Consider the following 15,663-nt stretch of genomic DNA (forward strand, 5'->3'; position numbering starts at 1 on the left):
AATCAAGCATTCAATCTCCAGGCAGTCAGCTGCAGAGAAATTAGATTTGGATGTTGGAACGGACCTTGAATGAGAAGGTCCTGTCTCAGAGTCTGAAAGCTCTCCCTCAGACAGCAATTCCCCTACCCCCAAATCAGAACACTGTGAGGGTACATCGGAGATGGCCAATAAAGCGTCAGAGGGCTTAGCATTTACTCTAATACCTGACCTGCTGCACTTACCCTGTAAGCCTGGCAGTTTAGATAATACCTCTGTAAGGGTAGTAGACATAACTGAAGCCATATCTTGCAGGGTGAAAGAATTAGACGCGCTGGAAGTACTAGGTGTCGCTTGAGCGGGCGTTAAAGGTTGTGACACTTGGGGAGAATTGGATGGCATAACCTGATTCTCTTCTGACTGAGAATCATCCTGAGACATACTTTTATCACCTAAAATATGCTCTTTGCAATGTAAGGCCCTTTCAGTACATGAGGGACACATTTTAAGTGGGGATTCCACCATGGCTTCTAAACACATAGAACATTGACTTTCCTCAATGTCAGACATGTTGTAACAGGCTAGTAATGACCACAAACAGACTTGAAAACACTTTAGTTGAAAAAAAAAAAAAAAAAAAAAAAATCTGAAAAAAACGGTACTAGTAAAAAAAAAAAAAAAGCGTGCAATTTTTCCAAAACTGCTCTAAAATGTTATAATCAAAACAATTTTAGAATAAAAGTGTCTTATCTTGCCAGCTAAGATTGCACCACAAGTAAGGTATGCTTAACCCTTAATGGAAAAAAAAATGTTACTCAAAAACGTTATGAAATTAAACAATCAAACCCCTGCACATCGACACAGCTCTGCTGTGGTGCCTACCTGCTCTCAGTGGTCTGTAAATACACTATCACTTCGTTTAGGCCAAATCTTTCAGTTTAGGCCCACTGGAGCTGGAGCTTGCTGCTTGTATGGGAAATAAAACTGCGCAACTGAGGCGAGAAATTAAGCCCTGCCCATCTACATCGATGTCTCACTGCCTAGTAAAAACCGCTGTAAAGCGGTCTAGAACCTAGCCATGTGGGTTTTCATATACCCAACTATTATTGAGAGCCATGTGAACCCTCCAGTGCCATCAAAAGTCAAAAACGTTTGCACACAAAAAACGTTAAATTGCCCTCCAATTATAAAATCGTTTTGTCACAAAAAAAACATTATGTTATCAGTGTCAACCATTTTTCAGCCCATAACATACAGGTCCCAGTAATACCCTTCTATCACATGTAGGATTACTGCTTACCCCTTCCCTTATGGGAATACTGTCAGCCAGTTCTGAAATACCACAGTCTCTCCAGAAAAAAAAATGACTGAACATACCTCAATGCTTGTAGCATGAAAAACGTTCCCCACACTAAAGCTTCTCAAGTACTCCTCAGCCATTCTGTGGGAACTTCTATGGATCTTAGTGACAACTGCTAAGATCAGCCTCCAGGCAGAAATCTTCATCCATCTGCTGCCTGAGGAAAAAATAGCACTCACCGGTACCATTTGAAATAAAAAAAGTCTTGCTTGAAGAAAATAAAAACTATCATTTTACACAATTTCTCTGGTGGGATGACAATAGGGTCACAATCATACAGAGTCGCTAAAACCTCCCGGAGTAGCAAGCGGAGGTGTTCAAGCTTAATCTTAAAGGCCGTCACATCCGAGTCTGTTTGAGGGAACATCTTTCCTGTTATCACCTCTTTCACTTTACCTCTTCCTATTACTAGTAACGGCAAAGAGAATGACTGGTGGGTGGAGTCAAGGGAGGAGCTATATAGACAGCTCTGCTGTGGTGCTCTTTGCCACTTCCTGTTAGCAGGAGGATAATATCCCACAAGTAAGGATGAATCCGTGGACTCGTCGTATGTAGTAGAAGAAATAAGGTACAGAGACTCATACTGTAAAGCGGAGAGCTCAGAGACTCTACGAGCAGAAGAAATAGCAAGATAACTTAATATCTTAGGAATGCATAGGCTCAAACGGAACCCCTTGAAGAACTTTAAGAACTAAATTCAGACTCGATGGAGGAGTAACTGGTTTGAACACAGGCCTGATCCTAACCAAGGCCTGACAAAAAGATTGTACATCTGGGACATCTGCCAGACGTTTGTGTAACAAAATAGATAAGGCAGAAATCTGAACCTTTTGGGAACTTGTCGATAAACTCTTCTCCAAACCCTGTTGGAGAAAAGACGAAATTCTGGAAATCCTAACTCTACTCCATGAGTATCCCTTGGAGTCACACCAATAGAGATATTTACACCATATCTTATGGTAAATCTTTCTAGTTACAGGCTTACGTGCCTGGATCAAGGTCTCTATGACCGAATCAGAAAACCCCCGCTTGGATAGGATTAAGCGTTCAATCTCCAAGCAGTCAGCTTCAGAGAAACTAGATTTGGGTGAAGGAAGGGCCCTTGAATTAGAAGATCCTTCCTCAACGGATGTCTCCAAGGTGGCAGAGATGACATGTCCACCAGATCTGCATACCAAATCCTGTGATGCCAAGCAGGAGCAATGAGATCACCGATGCCCTCTCCTGTTTGATTCGAGCAATGACCCGAGGCAGAAGCGCAAACGGAGGAAACAGGTATGCTAGGCTGAAGGACCAAAGAACTGCCAGAGCATCTATCAGTTCCGCCTGGGGATCCCTGGACCTCGACCAATATCTCGGGAGCTTGGCATTCTGGCGAGATGCCATGAGATCTATGTCCGGCCGACCCCATTTGAGAATCAGGTTGGAGAACACTTCCGGATGAAATGTCTGTCTGCTCAGAAAGACCGCCTCCCAGTTGTCCACCCCTGGGATGTGGATCGCTGACAGATGGCAAGAATGGGCCTACGCCCACCGGATTATCTTGGCTATCTCCGTCATCGCTAAGGAACTCCTCGTTCCTCCCTGATGATTGATGTAAGCCACTGTCATTATGTTGTCCGACAGGAATCTGATGAACTGGGCCAAAGCCAACTGAGGCCAGGCCAGAAGAGCATTGAAGATCGTTCTTAGTTACAGGATGTTTATGGGAAGAACAGACTGAGTCCATACTCCCTGAGCCTTTAGGGAACCCCAGACAGCTCCCCACCCTAGAAGGCTGGCGTCTGTTGACACAATTACCCAGGACAGTCTGCGAAAGCAGGTTCCCTGTGATAGATGATCCGGAGACAACCACCATTGAAGAGAATCCCTTGTCTCCTGATCCAGGGTTATTCGAGGAGACAAGACTGGATAATCTCAGTTCCACTGCCTGAGCATGTCTAACTGCAGAGGCCTGAGGTGGAACCGAGCAAACGGGATGATGTCCATTGCCGCCACCATCAGTCCGATTACCTCCATGCACTGAGCCACTGACGGCTGAGGAGTGGACTGAAGGGCTTGACAGGTATCCAGAATCTTTGATTTCCGGACCTCTGTCAGAAAAATTCTCATGGATATAGAATTGATTAGAGTTCCCAAGAAGGTCACCCTTGTTTTTGGGATTAAGGAACTCTTTTCCAGATTTACATTCCACCTGTGAGTTCTTAGGAAGGATAGCACAATGTCGGCATGAGATCTTGCTTGTTGACAAGATGGGGCCTGGATTAGAATATCGTCCAGATAAGGTGCCACCGCAATACCCCGCGGTCTTAGAACCACCAGCAGAGACCCCAGAACCTTTGTGAAAATTCTGGGTGCCATGGCCAGGCCGAAAGGAAGAGCCACGAACTGAAAGTGTATGTCCAGAAAGGCAAACCTCAGAAACCTGTGATGATATCTGTGGATAGGAACATGTAGATATGCATCCTTTAAATCCACTGTCGACATAAATTTACCCTCCTGGATCAATGGAAGAATTGTACGAATAGTTTTCATCTTGAATGACGGAACTCTGAGAAACTTGTTTAGACTCTTGAGGTCTAAGATAGGTCTGAAGGTTCCCTCCTTTTTGGGAACCACAAACAGATTAGAATAAAAACCCTGCCCCTGTACAGGAACAGGAACAATCACTCCCAAGGAGGAGAGGTCTCTTACACAATGTAAGAACGCCTCTTCTTTTATCTTGTTTGCAGATAATCTTGAAAGAAGAAAACTTCCTCTGGGAGGAAAATGTTTGAACTCCAGTTTGTATCCCTGAGACACTATTTCTACTGCCCAGGGATCCTGAACGTCCCAAACCCAAGCCTGAACAAAGAAGGAAAGTCTGCCCCCTACCAGATCCGGTCCCGGATCGGGGGCATGCCCTTCATGCTGTTTTGGATTCAGCAGCAGGCTTCTTGGACTGTTTACCCTTGTTCCAAGACGGGTTGGGTCTCCAAGTAGACTTAGATTGCGAATAGTTCCCCTCCTGTTTAGAGGAGGAAAATAAATACATTTCCCTTGAAATTTCGAAAGGAACGAAAATTACTTTGTCCTTTTTGTTTACTTCTCTTATCCTGAGAAAGGAAATGACCCTTACCTCCCGTGATATCAGAAATAATTTCCTTCAGGCCAGGTCCAAACAAGGTATTCCCCTTGTAAGGAATTGCTAGAAGTTTAGACTTGGATGACACGTCCGCAGACCAAGGTTTCAACCATAAGGCTCTGCGGGCTAAGATAGAGAACCCTGAACTCTTAGCTGCCAATTTTGTAATTTGCAAAGAAGCATCCGTAATAAAAGCATTGGCTAACTTCAGAGCTTTAATCCCATCTTGGATCTCCTCTAAAGAAGTCTCAGTATTAAGAGACTCTGAGAAAAGCATCAAACCAATAAGCTGCTGCACTAGTGACAGTAGCAATGCACGCAGCCGGCTGCAATAGCAGACCCTGGTGAACAAAAATTTTCTTAAGTAGACCCTCCAACTTCTTGTCCATGGGGTCTTTAAAAGCACAAATATCCTCAATGAGAACACTAGTTCGCTTGGCTAAGGTGGAAATGGCCCCTTCCACCTTAGGGACCGTCTGCCAAGTTTCCCTGACAGTGTCGGCTACAGGGAACATCTTTTTGAAAATGGGGGACGGAGAGAAGGAAATACCTGGTCTCTCCCATTCCTTGGAAACAATCTCCAAAGCTCGCTTTGGCATCGGAAAAACGTCTGAGTAAGAGGGAACTTCAAAATATCTATCCAATTTACTCAACTTCGCAGGAGCGACCACTACTGTAGAATTACAGTCGTCTAAAGTGACCAAAACCTCCCTGAGTAACAGGCAGAGGTGTTCTAGTTTAAACCTGAAAGATACAACCTCTGAGTCAGAGGTAATGAACTTTCAGAGCCTGAAATGTCGCCTTCTGATAGAACCTCAATACCCTCCATCTCAGTTCCCTGAGAGGGTACCTCCGAGATTGCCACCATAGCATCAGAAACCTCACTGACAACATGGTTGTCTTTCCTCTTACGCTTGCCTTGAAACATAGGAAAAGCAGACTACGCATCAGAAATTTTAGAAAACATAAGTGCAGCTATGTCTTTTAAGGTAACTGCAGCAGGCGCTAAAGCAGAAGTACAGGGCACTGCTTGGGCGGTCGTTAAAGATTGGGACGCTTGGGGAGAAAGCTGCAGCATACTCTGACTCAGACTCCTGAGAAGCATCCGCCTTAGAGAAATTTTGCTCATGAAAAATCTTATCCCTATAACTTAAAGCCCTCTCAATACATGAGGGACAGAAAGGGATTGGTGATTCCACATTTGCATCCAAACACATGGAGCAAGTAACATTTTCTATGGCTCCTAAGTCCATACTGAACACAATAAGAAAAAACAAAGTAATAAAAAAAAAAAAATTCTTTAAATTTAGCTACAATTTTTTTTTATTTTTATCTACTATTTAGAAATGATGTGTTCAATAAAACAAGACAAATTAATCAAATTATTCAATCTTCAAAAATTTGATAACAGAACAAAAACCATGACTGTGACTTTAAAGGGACAGTCAACCCAAAAACTACTGTAACTTATTTAGATTAGTTAATTAACGATCTTTACAGTAAACTGTAGCCCAATTTTCATCTAAATAAACTTTGGCAGAAAATACACTTACTAGATCTCATCTGGCTGTTTTGAAATGACCGCCTGACCCCTCCTTCTCTGACGTCTCCTAAAAGCTCTCACTCGTACAGGATCCTTTCCTCTCGTCCCTGCGCGCTCCTGTGTCTCGCTTCATTCAGTGAAACGCATATGGCAATTTCAGCTCTCTAGCTGTTCATACCCGGCACTCACTGCCTCTCATCCATGCTGTGCGCTACAGAGAATGAGAGGCAGTGAGTGCCGGGCAGGCGGCGAATGACATGAGATCCAATTCCGGCTGACCTCACTTGAGAATCAGATTGGAGAACAAATCCGGATGGAGTTCTCACTCCCCCGGACGAAAGGTCTGTCTGCTCAGGAAATCCGCCTCCCAGTTGTTCACACCTGGGATGTGAATCGCCGACAGGCAACAAAAGTGGGCTTCCGCCCACTGGAGTACTTCAGATACCACTGTCATCGCTAAAGAACCTGATGATTGATGAAAGCCAGAGAAGTTATGTCGTCCGACTGGAACCTGATAAACCGGAGTGAGGTTAACTGGGACCAGGCCAGAAGGTCATTGAAAATTGCCTTCAGCTCTAGAATGTTTACAGGAAGACAAACTGACTCCAAACTCCCTGAGCCTTGAGAATCCCAGACTGCTCCCCAGAAAGCTGGCGTCTTATCACAATTACCTAAGATGGCCTGCGAAGGCACGTTCCCTGGAAGAAATGATCCAAAGACAACCACCACTGAAAAGGTACCCTTGTCTCCTGGTCCAGAGTTATTCGTCCAGACAAGTATGAACAATCTCCATTCCATCGCCTGAGCATGGTTAACTGCAAAGGTCTGAGATAAAATCGAGCAAATGGGATGGACACCATCAGTCCAATTACCTCGATGCATTGAGCCACTGATTAAATTTCTGAATTTACGACTTGTGTCAGAAAAATCTTCATTGATAGGGAATCCATTATGATTCCCCCCCCCCCCCCCAAAAAAATGTGACCCTTGCATTTGGGACTAAGAAAATATTTTCCCAAATTTACCTCCCCCCCGTGAGATCGCAGGAAGGAACACAATGTCCCTGTGGAATCTTGCTTGTTGAAAGTATGGCGCCTGGACTGAGACATCATCCAGAAAGGGCGTCATTGCAATGCCCCGCAACTGAAGCTTTTTGAAATTCTGGGAGCTGTGGCAAGACCTAAAGAAAAAACCACGAACTTGAGATGATCCCTGAGAACATGTAGGTACGCGTCCTCTCATAAATTGACCAACTAGGATCAAAGGGAGAATGGAACAAGAAGCTTCCATCCTAAAGGACGGTACCCGGAAAAACTTGTTTAGACTCTTGAGATGTAAGAGACTAGAAGGTTCCCTCTTTCTTGGGAACCCCAGCTTGAATAAAATCAAATATCCTGATCCTGAATGGGAACAGGAACTTCCCATGAAGGAATGACCTCCTACCCAGAGAAAGAACACCTTTCTTCTATCTTGCTTTAGATAATCTAGAAAGTTGAAAGTTCCCTCCTGCTCAAAAGCAGAAATAGGATTCCTTTGATCTTTGAAATGAACAAAATAAAAAAATCTTAACTAGAGGAAGGAATGGCTCTAACTTCCTCTCTAACAAACCTGGTCCAAAACAAAGAATCGCCAAAAAGCTAGGCTAGATGACGCATCCTCAGACCAGGATCTTAACCATAGGATCTGTGAACTAATATAGTAAGCCAGAAAACTTAGTTCTCTGCATAACACCTGACGGGAAGAACTGTAAGAAAAAGGAGTTGGCCACTTAACTTACCTATTCTAGATTGCATCATGCGGACAGTCTGTCCGAATAGATCCAGACAAAGCATGAACTAGACTGCTGCCGCCCAAGGTAGCAATACCAAACCTAGGATGCCCTCCAGGGTAACCCCACCATGGGGTCGTGTAAGGAAACAACTATCCACTATGGGAATAGAAGACCACCTGTCTAGCGTGGAACTTGTCCCTTCCACGGGAAGTACAGACTGGCAAGACTCCTTGAGAAGTCCGATAAGGAACCTCTCTTTCAATATAGGAAATGCAGGAAAAAAAGGGGTGCCCGTTCTTCCATTCCTTAGTCATGAACTCAAGAGCTCGTGGTACCACATAGAATTAGCAGCGACCGTGAAGTCGTTGTAGAGAAGCTAAAACCTTTTAAGTACTAGCCAGAGGTAACCTAGCTTAAATCTGAAGACTACTTCATTATCAGTAGGGGGAATCATACCGTCAAAACTGAAATTTTACCCTCGGATGCTACCGCAGTATCCACTTCCTCAGGTATCTGGGGGGTACCTTCAGAGATAGCAACAACTGACAAACCTCACTCACTGAATGTTTGTTTTTCCTCTTGCGCTCTCCCTGCAACATGGGAAATGCCGACAACGAACTCGCTTCGCACCAGCGGGAAATGATGTCTTGCAAAATAACTCCAGGGGGAGTCATGGAAGAAACGCAGGGCACTGGAAGAATAGCCTTGAGGAGAAGGCTGCGAGTATTAAACCTTGTCCGAATGCTTCTTGCAACATTCAAGACAATGTTGGCTCTAATAAAAGGCTTATCTCTGATTTGCAAACTGTACTCACATATGAGGCAGAAAAGTGTTTGCAACAGTAAAAAGGGCATAAATGTAAAAACATCCTTATTCACATTGTAATCCATAAACTTAAACACCATAACCATAGGTACTATGTCTTTAAATAACAAAGGAAAACGTCCTAATGTTTTAAATTAATCCAAACACTGGATATACTGAGGGTTAAGGACAGAGTATGTAACAACCTTATTCACTGTTTGAAATAACAAAGCAAAAGCCCTAATGTTTTAAATTAATCCATTAACATTGGATATACATAGGGTTAAGGGCATAAAGTGTGACAACCTTATTCACATTTTAATTAATAAAATGGAACATTATAATAAGAGTAACTGTCTCTTTTAAATAACAAATATAACATCCTAATGTTATTTTAATTAACCCATTTAACAATGAATATGATAACAAAAATGGAGTAGGATTCTTGGAACGACTTAAGTAGTCTGACTAATTAAGATAATATGGGTCTGTGTCTTTAAACCTTAAAACACACTGCTTTATTTTTGCCCAGGAAAATCCGAAAAATCCCAGACCTCAGCTAAATTTGCAGAGGACTCTGCCTGTCCCAAACCAAAAACAGGGAACCAGACTACAAATAAAAACATCCTTCTAGCGTGTCCACATTAAAAACACACTGCTTCCCTGCCGTGTACTTAAAACGCACTGCTTCTAACACTGCAGCAGAATTGGAAAATAATGGCGCACAAACATGTCGCGCATCATAGCTCCGCCCACCGTGGGCGTAACAAGCTAAACCTCCCGGGAGGCCAAATTGTAAAAATGGAGCCGCCAGGAGAACTAGTGCCCATCCCAACAATAAACAAACAAGCTCAGGGAAATAGCTCCAACCCATGAGAGTAACCATTTGTGAACAAGTGTATCATATTTTCTAGATGGTGTTAAGAGCTACACTACATTGCATATCTTGTTTTCTTTTCTTTGAGAACACAAAGAAACATCGGAAGGCCGAAGACTCCTAGGAAGAATATACATATCCTTATACAAACTATGTATTGCTTCACTGTTATACGTTTGTGTTATCACATTTATTTCACATTTTTCTTTTTGTGATATTTGGTATTTTTATTCTTTAATAAATAAACAAACCTCTCGACAGTGATGCATAAATATAACATCCAGGGGAGTAAAAATTACATCTATCATGCGACACACCTTACATGCGGTTGATCATGAGGAATAAAACTAGCCCTCCAGACGGCTTGTTAGTGTAAAATAAAGCTGTTGTTAGATGCTAGTATTAAGTTAGAGCCACTTCTCCATGTCCTTCCAGTGCCTGCAATAACTGCCCAACAACATGTCCTCCCTCCTAGTGTCCCTTAATATAGAAAAGGGCCAATCTTTCCGTGAGCGTATCCCCAGAAATAAAAATCAGCACTTACCTTAAATTGCTGCCTGGCAGTAAGGCAGCCCACCTGGCTTGCGAGATCCTCATTTTCTCCAAATTGGCCTGTGGAAATAAAAAGTACAGAGTTTTTCTCTTCCCTCAGACTTTGACAAGCAGGGCAGCAAACCATGTATGGGAGGCGCAGTGAGAATTATGTCCCACCAGTTCCCATTGCTTTAAAGTCACCAAAAGCTCTACTGTAGAGACTGATATGGACTACGGCTACACCCTAGAACAAAGCAGCACAATCTTGCACTACTTTAAAAATAATAAACTCTTGATTGAAGAATCTAATCTAACACCTCACTTTACCTCTTCTATCACTAACGTAGGCAAAGAGAATGACTGGAGTGGGAGGGAAGGGAGGAGCTATTTAACAGCTCTGTTGTGGTGCTCTTTGCCTCCTCCTGCTGACCAGGAGGTGAATATCCCATAAGTAAAGAAGATGATTCGTGGACTCATCGTGTCTTTAAAAAGAAAAACGTTAGTTTTAAACATTCTTAGATTTGGCTGATGTTAATTTTATAGCAAGACAGGTTGCCCTTAATTACATGTTTACTGTTCCTTTAATATTTAAAAAAAAAATATTGTAATGTGCTATAATTCAGGTTGCTTGGCTATAAGAGATGAACAAACAGATTACCAAGGAGTCTTCAGTCTTGTCGAAGCTGATATCTGAGAGGATAGATGCAGATTCATCAATTGTAGACAATCTAAAGGGGGAAATAACAGAATTTATGTTTACCTGATAAATTACTTTCTCCAACGGTGTGTCCGGTCCACGGCGTCATCCTTACTTGTGGGATATTCTCTTCCCCAACAGGAAATGGCAAAGAGCCCAGCAAAGCTGGTCACATGATCCCTCCTAGGCTCCGCCTACCCCAGTCATTCGACCGACGTTAAGGAGGAATATTTGCATAGGAGAAACCATATGGTACCGTGGTGACTGTAGTTAAAGAAAATAAATTATCAGACCTGATTAAAAAAACCAGGGCGGGCCGTGGACCGGACACACCGTTGGAGAAAGTAATTTATCAGGTAAACATAAATTCTGTTTTCTCCAACATAGGTGTGTCCGGTCCACGGCGTCATCCTTACTTGTGGGAACCAATACCAAAGCTTTAGGACACGGATGAAGGGAGGGAGCAAATCAGGTCACCTAAATGGAAGGCACCACGGCTTGCAAAACCTTTCTCCCAAAAATAGCCTCAGAAGAAGCAAAAGTATCAAACTTGTAAAATTTGGTAAAAGTGTGCAGTGAAGACCAAGTCGCTGCCCTACATATCTGATCAACAGAAGCCTCGTTCTTGAAGGCCCAAGTGGAAGCCACAGCCCTAGTGGAATGAGCTGTGATTCTTTCGGGAGGCTGCCGTCCGGCAGTCTCGTAAGCCAATCTGATGATGCTTTTAATCCAAAAAGAGAGAGAGGTAGAAGTTGCTTTTTGACCTCTCCTTTTACCGGAATAAACAACAAACAAGGAAGATGTTTGTCTAAAATCCTTTGTAGCATCCAAATAGAATTTTAGAGCGCGAACAACATCCAAATTGTGCAACAAACGTTCCTTCTTTGAAACTGGTTTCGGACACAGAGAAGGTACGATAATCTCCTGGTTAATGTTTTTGTTAGAAACAACTTTTGGAAGAAAACCAGGTTTAGTACGTAAAACCACCTTATCTGCATGGAACACCAGATAAGGAGGAGAACACTGCAGAGCAGATAATTCTGAAACTCTTCTGGCAGAAGAAATTGCAACTAAAAACAAAACTTTCCAAGATAATAACTTAATATCAACGGAATGCAAGGGTTCAAACGGAACCCCCTGAAGAACTGAAAGAACTAAATTGAGACTCCAAGGAGGAGTCAAAGGTTTGTAAACAGGCTTGATTCTAACCAGAGCCTGAACAAAGGCTTGAACATCTGGCACAGCAGCCAGTTTTTTGTGAAGTAACACCGACAAGGCAGAAATCTGTCCCTTCAGGGAACTTGCAGATAATCCCTTTTCCAATCCTTCTTGAAGGAAGGATAGAATCCTAGGAATCTTAACCTTGTCCCAAGGGAATCCTTTAGATTCACACCAACAGATATATTTTTTCCAAATTTTGTGGTAAATCTTTCTAGTTACAGGCTTTCTGGCCTGAACAAGAGTATCGATAACAGAATCTGAGAACCCTCGTTTCGATAAAATCAAGCGTTCAATCTCCAAGCAGTCAGCTGGAGTGAAACCAGATTCGGATGTTCGAACGGACCCTGAACAAGCAGGTCTCGTCTCAAAGGTAGCTTCCAAGGTGGAGCCGATGACATATTCACCAGATCTGCATACCAAGTCCTGCGTGGCCACGCAGGAGCTATCAAGATCACCGACGCCCTCTCCTGATTGATCCTGGCTACCAGCCTGGGGATGAGAGGAAACGGCGGGAACACATAAGCTAGTTTGAAGGTCCAAGGTGCTACTAGTGCATCCACTAGAGCCGCCTTGGGATCCCTGGATCTGGACCCGTAGCAAGGAACTTTGAAGTTCTGACGAGAGGCCATCAGATCCATGTCTGGAATGCCCCACAGCTGAGTGACTTGGGCAAAGATTTCCGGATGGAGTTCCCACTCCCCCGGATGCAATGTCTGACGACTCAGAAAATCCGCTTCCCAATTTTCCACTCCTGGGATGTGGATAGCAGACAGGTGGCAGGAGTGAGACTCCGCCCATAGAATGATTTTGGTCACTTCTTCCATCGCTAGGGAACTCCTTGTTCCCCCCTGATGGTTGATGTACGCAACAGTTGTCATGTTGTCTGATTGAAACCGTATGAACTTGGCCCTCGCTAGCTGAGGCCAAGCCTTGAGAGCATTGAATATCGCTCTCAGTTCCAGAATATTTATCGGTAGAAGAGATTCTTCCCGAGACCAAAGACCCTGAGCTTTCAGGGCTCCCCAGACCGCGCCCCAGCCCATCAGACTGGCGTCGGTCGTGACAATGACCCACTCTGGTCTGCGGAATGTCATCCCTTGTGACAGGTTGTCCAGGGACAGCCACCAACGGAGTGAGTCTCTGGTCCTCTGATTTACTTGTATCTTCGGAGACAAGTCTGTATAGTCCCCATTCCACTGACTGAGCATGCACAGTTGTAATGGTCTTAGATGAATGCGCGCAAAAGGAACTATGTCCATTGCCGCTACCATCAACCCGATCACTTCCATGCACTGAGCTATGGAAGGAAGAGGAACGGAATGAAGTATCCGACAAGAGTCTAGAAGTTTTGTTTTTCTGGCCTCTGTCAGAAAAATCCTCATTTCTAAGGAGTCTATTATTGTTCCCAAGAAGGGAACCCTTGTTGACGGGGATAGAGAACTCTTTTCCACGTTCACTTTCCATCCGTGAGATCTGAGAAAGGCCAGGACAATGTCCGTGTGAGCCTTTGCTTGAGGAAGGGACGACGCTTGAATCAGAATGTCGTCCAAGTAAGGTACTACAGCAATGCCCCTTGGTCTTAGCACAGCTAGAAGGGACCCTAGTACTTTTGTGAAAATCCTTGGAGCAGTGGCTAATCCGAAAGGAAGCGCCACGAACTGGTAATGTTTGTCCAGGAATGCGAACCTTAGGAACCGATGATGTTCCTTGTGGATAGGAATATGTAGATACGCATCCTTTAAATCCACCGTGGTCATGAATTGACCTTCCTGGATGGAAGGAAGAATAGTTCGAATGGTTTCCATCTTGAACGATGGAACCTTGAGAAACTTGTTTAAGATCTTGAGATCTAAGATTGGTCTGAACGTTCCCTCTTTTTTGGGAACTATGAACAGATTGGAGTAGAACCCCATCCCTTGTTCTCTTAATGGAACAGGATGAATCACTCCCATTTTTAACAGGTCTTCTACACAATGTAAGAATGCCTGTCTTTTTATGTGGTCTGAAGACAACTGAGACCTGTGGAACCTCCCCCTTGGGGGAAGTCCCTTGAATTCCAGAAGATAACCTTGGGAGACTATTTCTAGCGCCCAAGGATCCAGAACATCTCTTGCCCAAGCCTGAGCGAAGAGAGAGAGTCTGCCCCCCACCAGATCCGGTCCCGGATCGGGGGCCAACATTTCATGCTGTCTTGGTAGCAGTGGCAGGTTTCTTGGCCTGCTTTCCCTTGTTCCAGCCTTGCATTGGTCTCCAAGCTGGCTTGGCTTGAGAAGTATTACCCTCTTGCTTAGAGGACGTAGCACCTTGGGCTGGTCCGTTTCTACGAAAGGGACGAAAATTAGGTTTATTTTTTGCCTTGAAAGGCCGATCCTGAGGAAGGGCGTGGCCCTTACCCCCAGTGATATCAGAGATAATCTCTTTCAAGTCAGGGCCAAACAGCGTTTTCCCCTTGAAAGGAATGTTAAGTAGCTTGTTCTTGGAAGACGCATCAGCCGACCAAGATTTCAACCAAAGCGCTCTGCGCGCCACAATAGCAAACCCAGAATTCTTAGCCGCTAACCTAGCCAATTGCAAAGTGGCGTCTAGGGTGAAAGAATTAGCCAATTTGAGAGCATTGATTCTGTCCATAATCTCCTCAAAAGGAGGAGACTCACTATCGACCGCCTTTATCAGATCATCGAACCAGAAACATGCGGCTGTAGCGACAGGGACAATGCATGAAATTGGTTGTAGAAGGTAACCTTGCTGAACAAACATCTTTTTAAGCAAACCTTCTAATTTTTTATCCATAGGATCTTTGAAAGCACAACTATCCTCTATGGGTATAGTGGTGCATTTGTTTAAAGTGGAAACCGCTCCCTCGACCTTGGGGACTGTCTGCCATAAGTCCTTTCTGGGGTCGACCATAGGAAACAATTTTTTAAATATGGGGGGAGGGACGAAAGGAATACCGGGCCTTTCCCATTCCTTGTTAACAATGTCCGCCACCCGCTTGGGTATAGGAAAAGCTTCTGGGAGCCCCGGCACCTCTAGGAACTTGTCCATTTTACATAGTTTCTCTGGGATGACCAACTTGTCACAATCATCCAAAGTGGATAATACCTCCTTAAGCAGAATGCGGAGATGTTCCAACTTAAATTTAAATGCAATCACATCAGGTTCAGCCTGTTGAGAAATGTTCCCTGAATCAGTAATTTCTCCCTCAGACAAAACCTCCCTGGCCCCATCAGACTGGGTTAGGGGCCCTTCGGAAATATTATCAGCGTCGTCATGCTCTTCAGTATCTAAAACAGAGCAGCCGCGCTTACGCTGATAAGTGTTCATTTTGGCTAAAATGTTTTTGACAGAATTATCCATTACAGCCGTTAATTGTTGCATAGTAAGGAGTATTGGCGCGCTAGATGTACTAGGGGCCTCCTGAGTGGGCAAGACTCGTGTAGACGAAGGAGGGAATGATGCAGTACCATGCTTACTCCCCTCACTTGAGGAATCATCTTGCGCATCATTGTCATTATCACATAAATCACATTTATTTAAATGAATAGGAATTCTGGCTTCCCCACATTCAGAACACAGTCTATCTGGAAGTTCAGACATGTTAAACAGGCATAAACTTGATAACAAAGTACAAAAAACGTTTTAAAATAAAACCGTTACTGTCACTTTAAATTTTAAACTGAACACACTTTATTACTGCAATTGCGAAAAAACATGAAGGAATTGTTCAAAATTCACCAAATTTTCACCACAGTGTCT

At 43.8% G+C, this 15,663-nt stretch overlaps 1 protein-coding gene across 1 annotated transcript in view; it reads right to left on the reverse strand.

The window, feature by feature from the left end:
• The window catches only part of RACGAP1 (Rac GTPase activating protein 1), a 145,043-nt gene that overhangs the window by 90,701 nt on the left and 38,679 nt on the right, over positions 1-15,663 (reverse strand). The window contains exon 5 of the mRNA XM_053705552.1: positions 10,648-10,717. Coding sequence (XP_053561527.1) covers positions 10,648-10,717 — 70 coding nt within the window. The remainder of the gene's footprint in view (positions 1-10,647; positions 10,718-15,663) is intronic.

Source organism: Bombina bombina, chromosome 3 (genome assembly GCF_027579735.1).
Source record: "Bombina bombina isolate aBomBom1 chromosome 3, aBomBom1.pri, whole genome shotgun sequence".
In the NCBI taxonomy this organism is placed as follows: domain Eukaryota; kingdom Metazoa; phylum Chordata; class Amphibia; order Anura; family Bombinatoridae; genus Bombina; species Bombina bombina.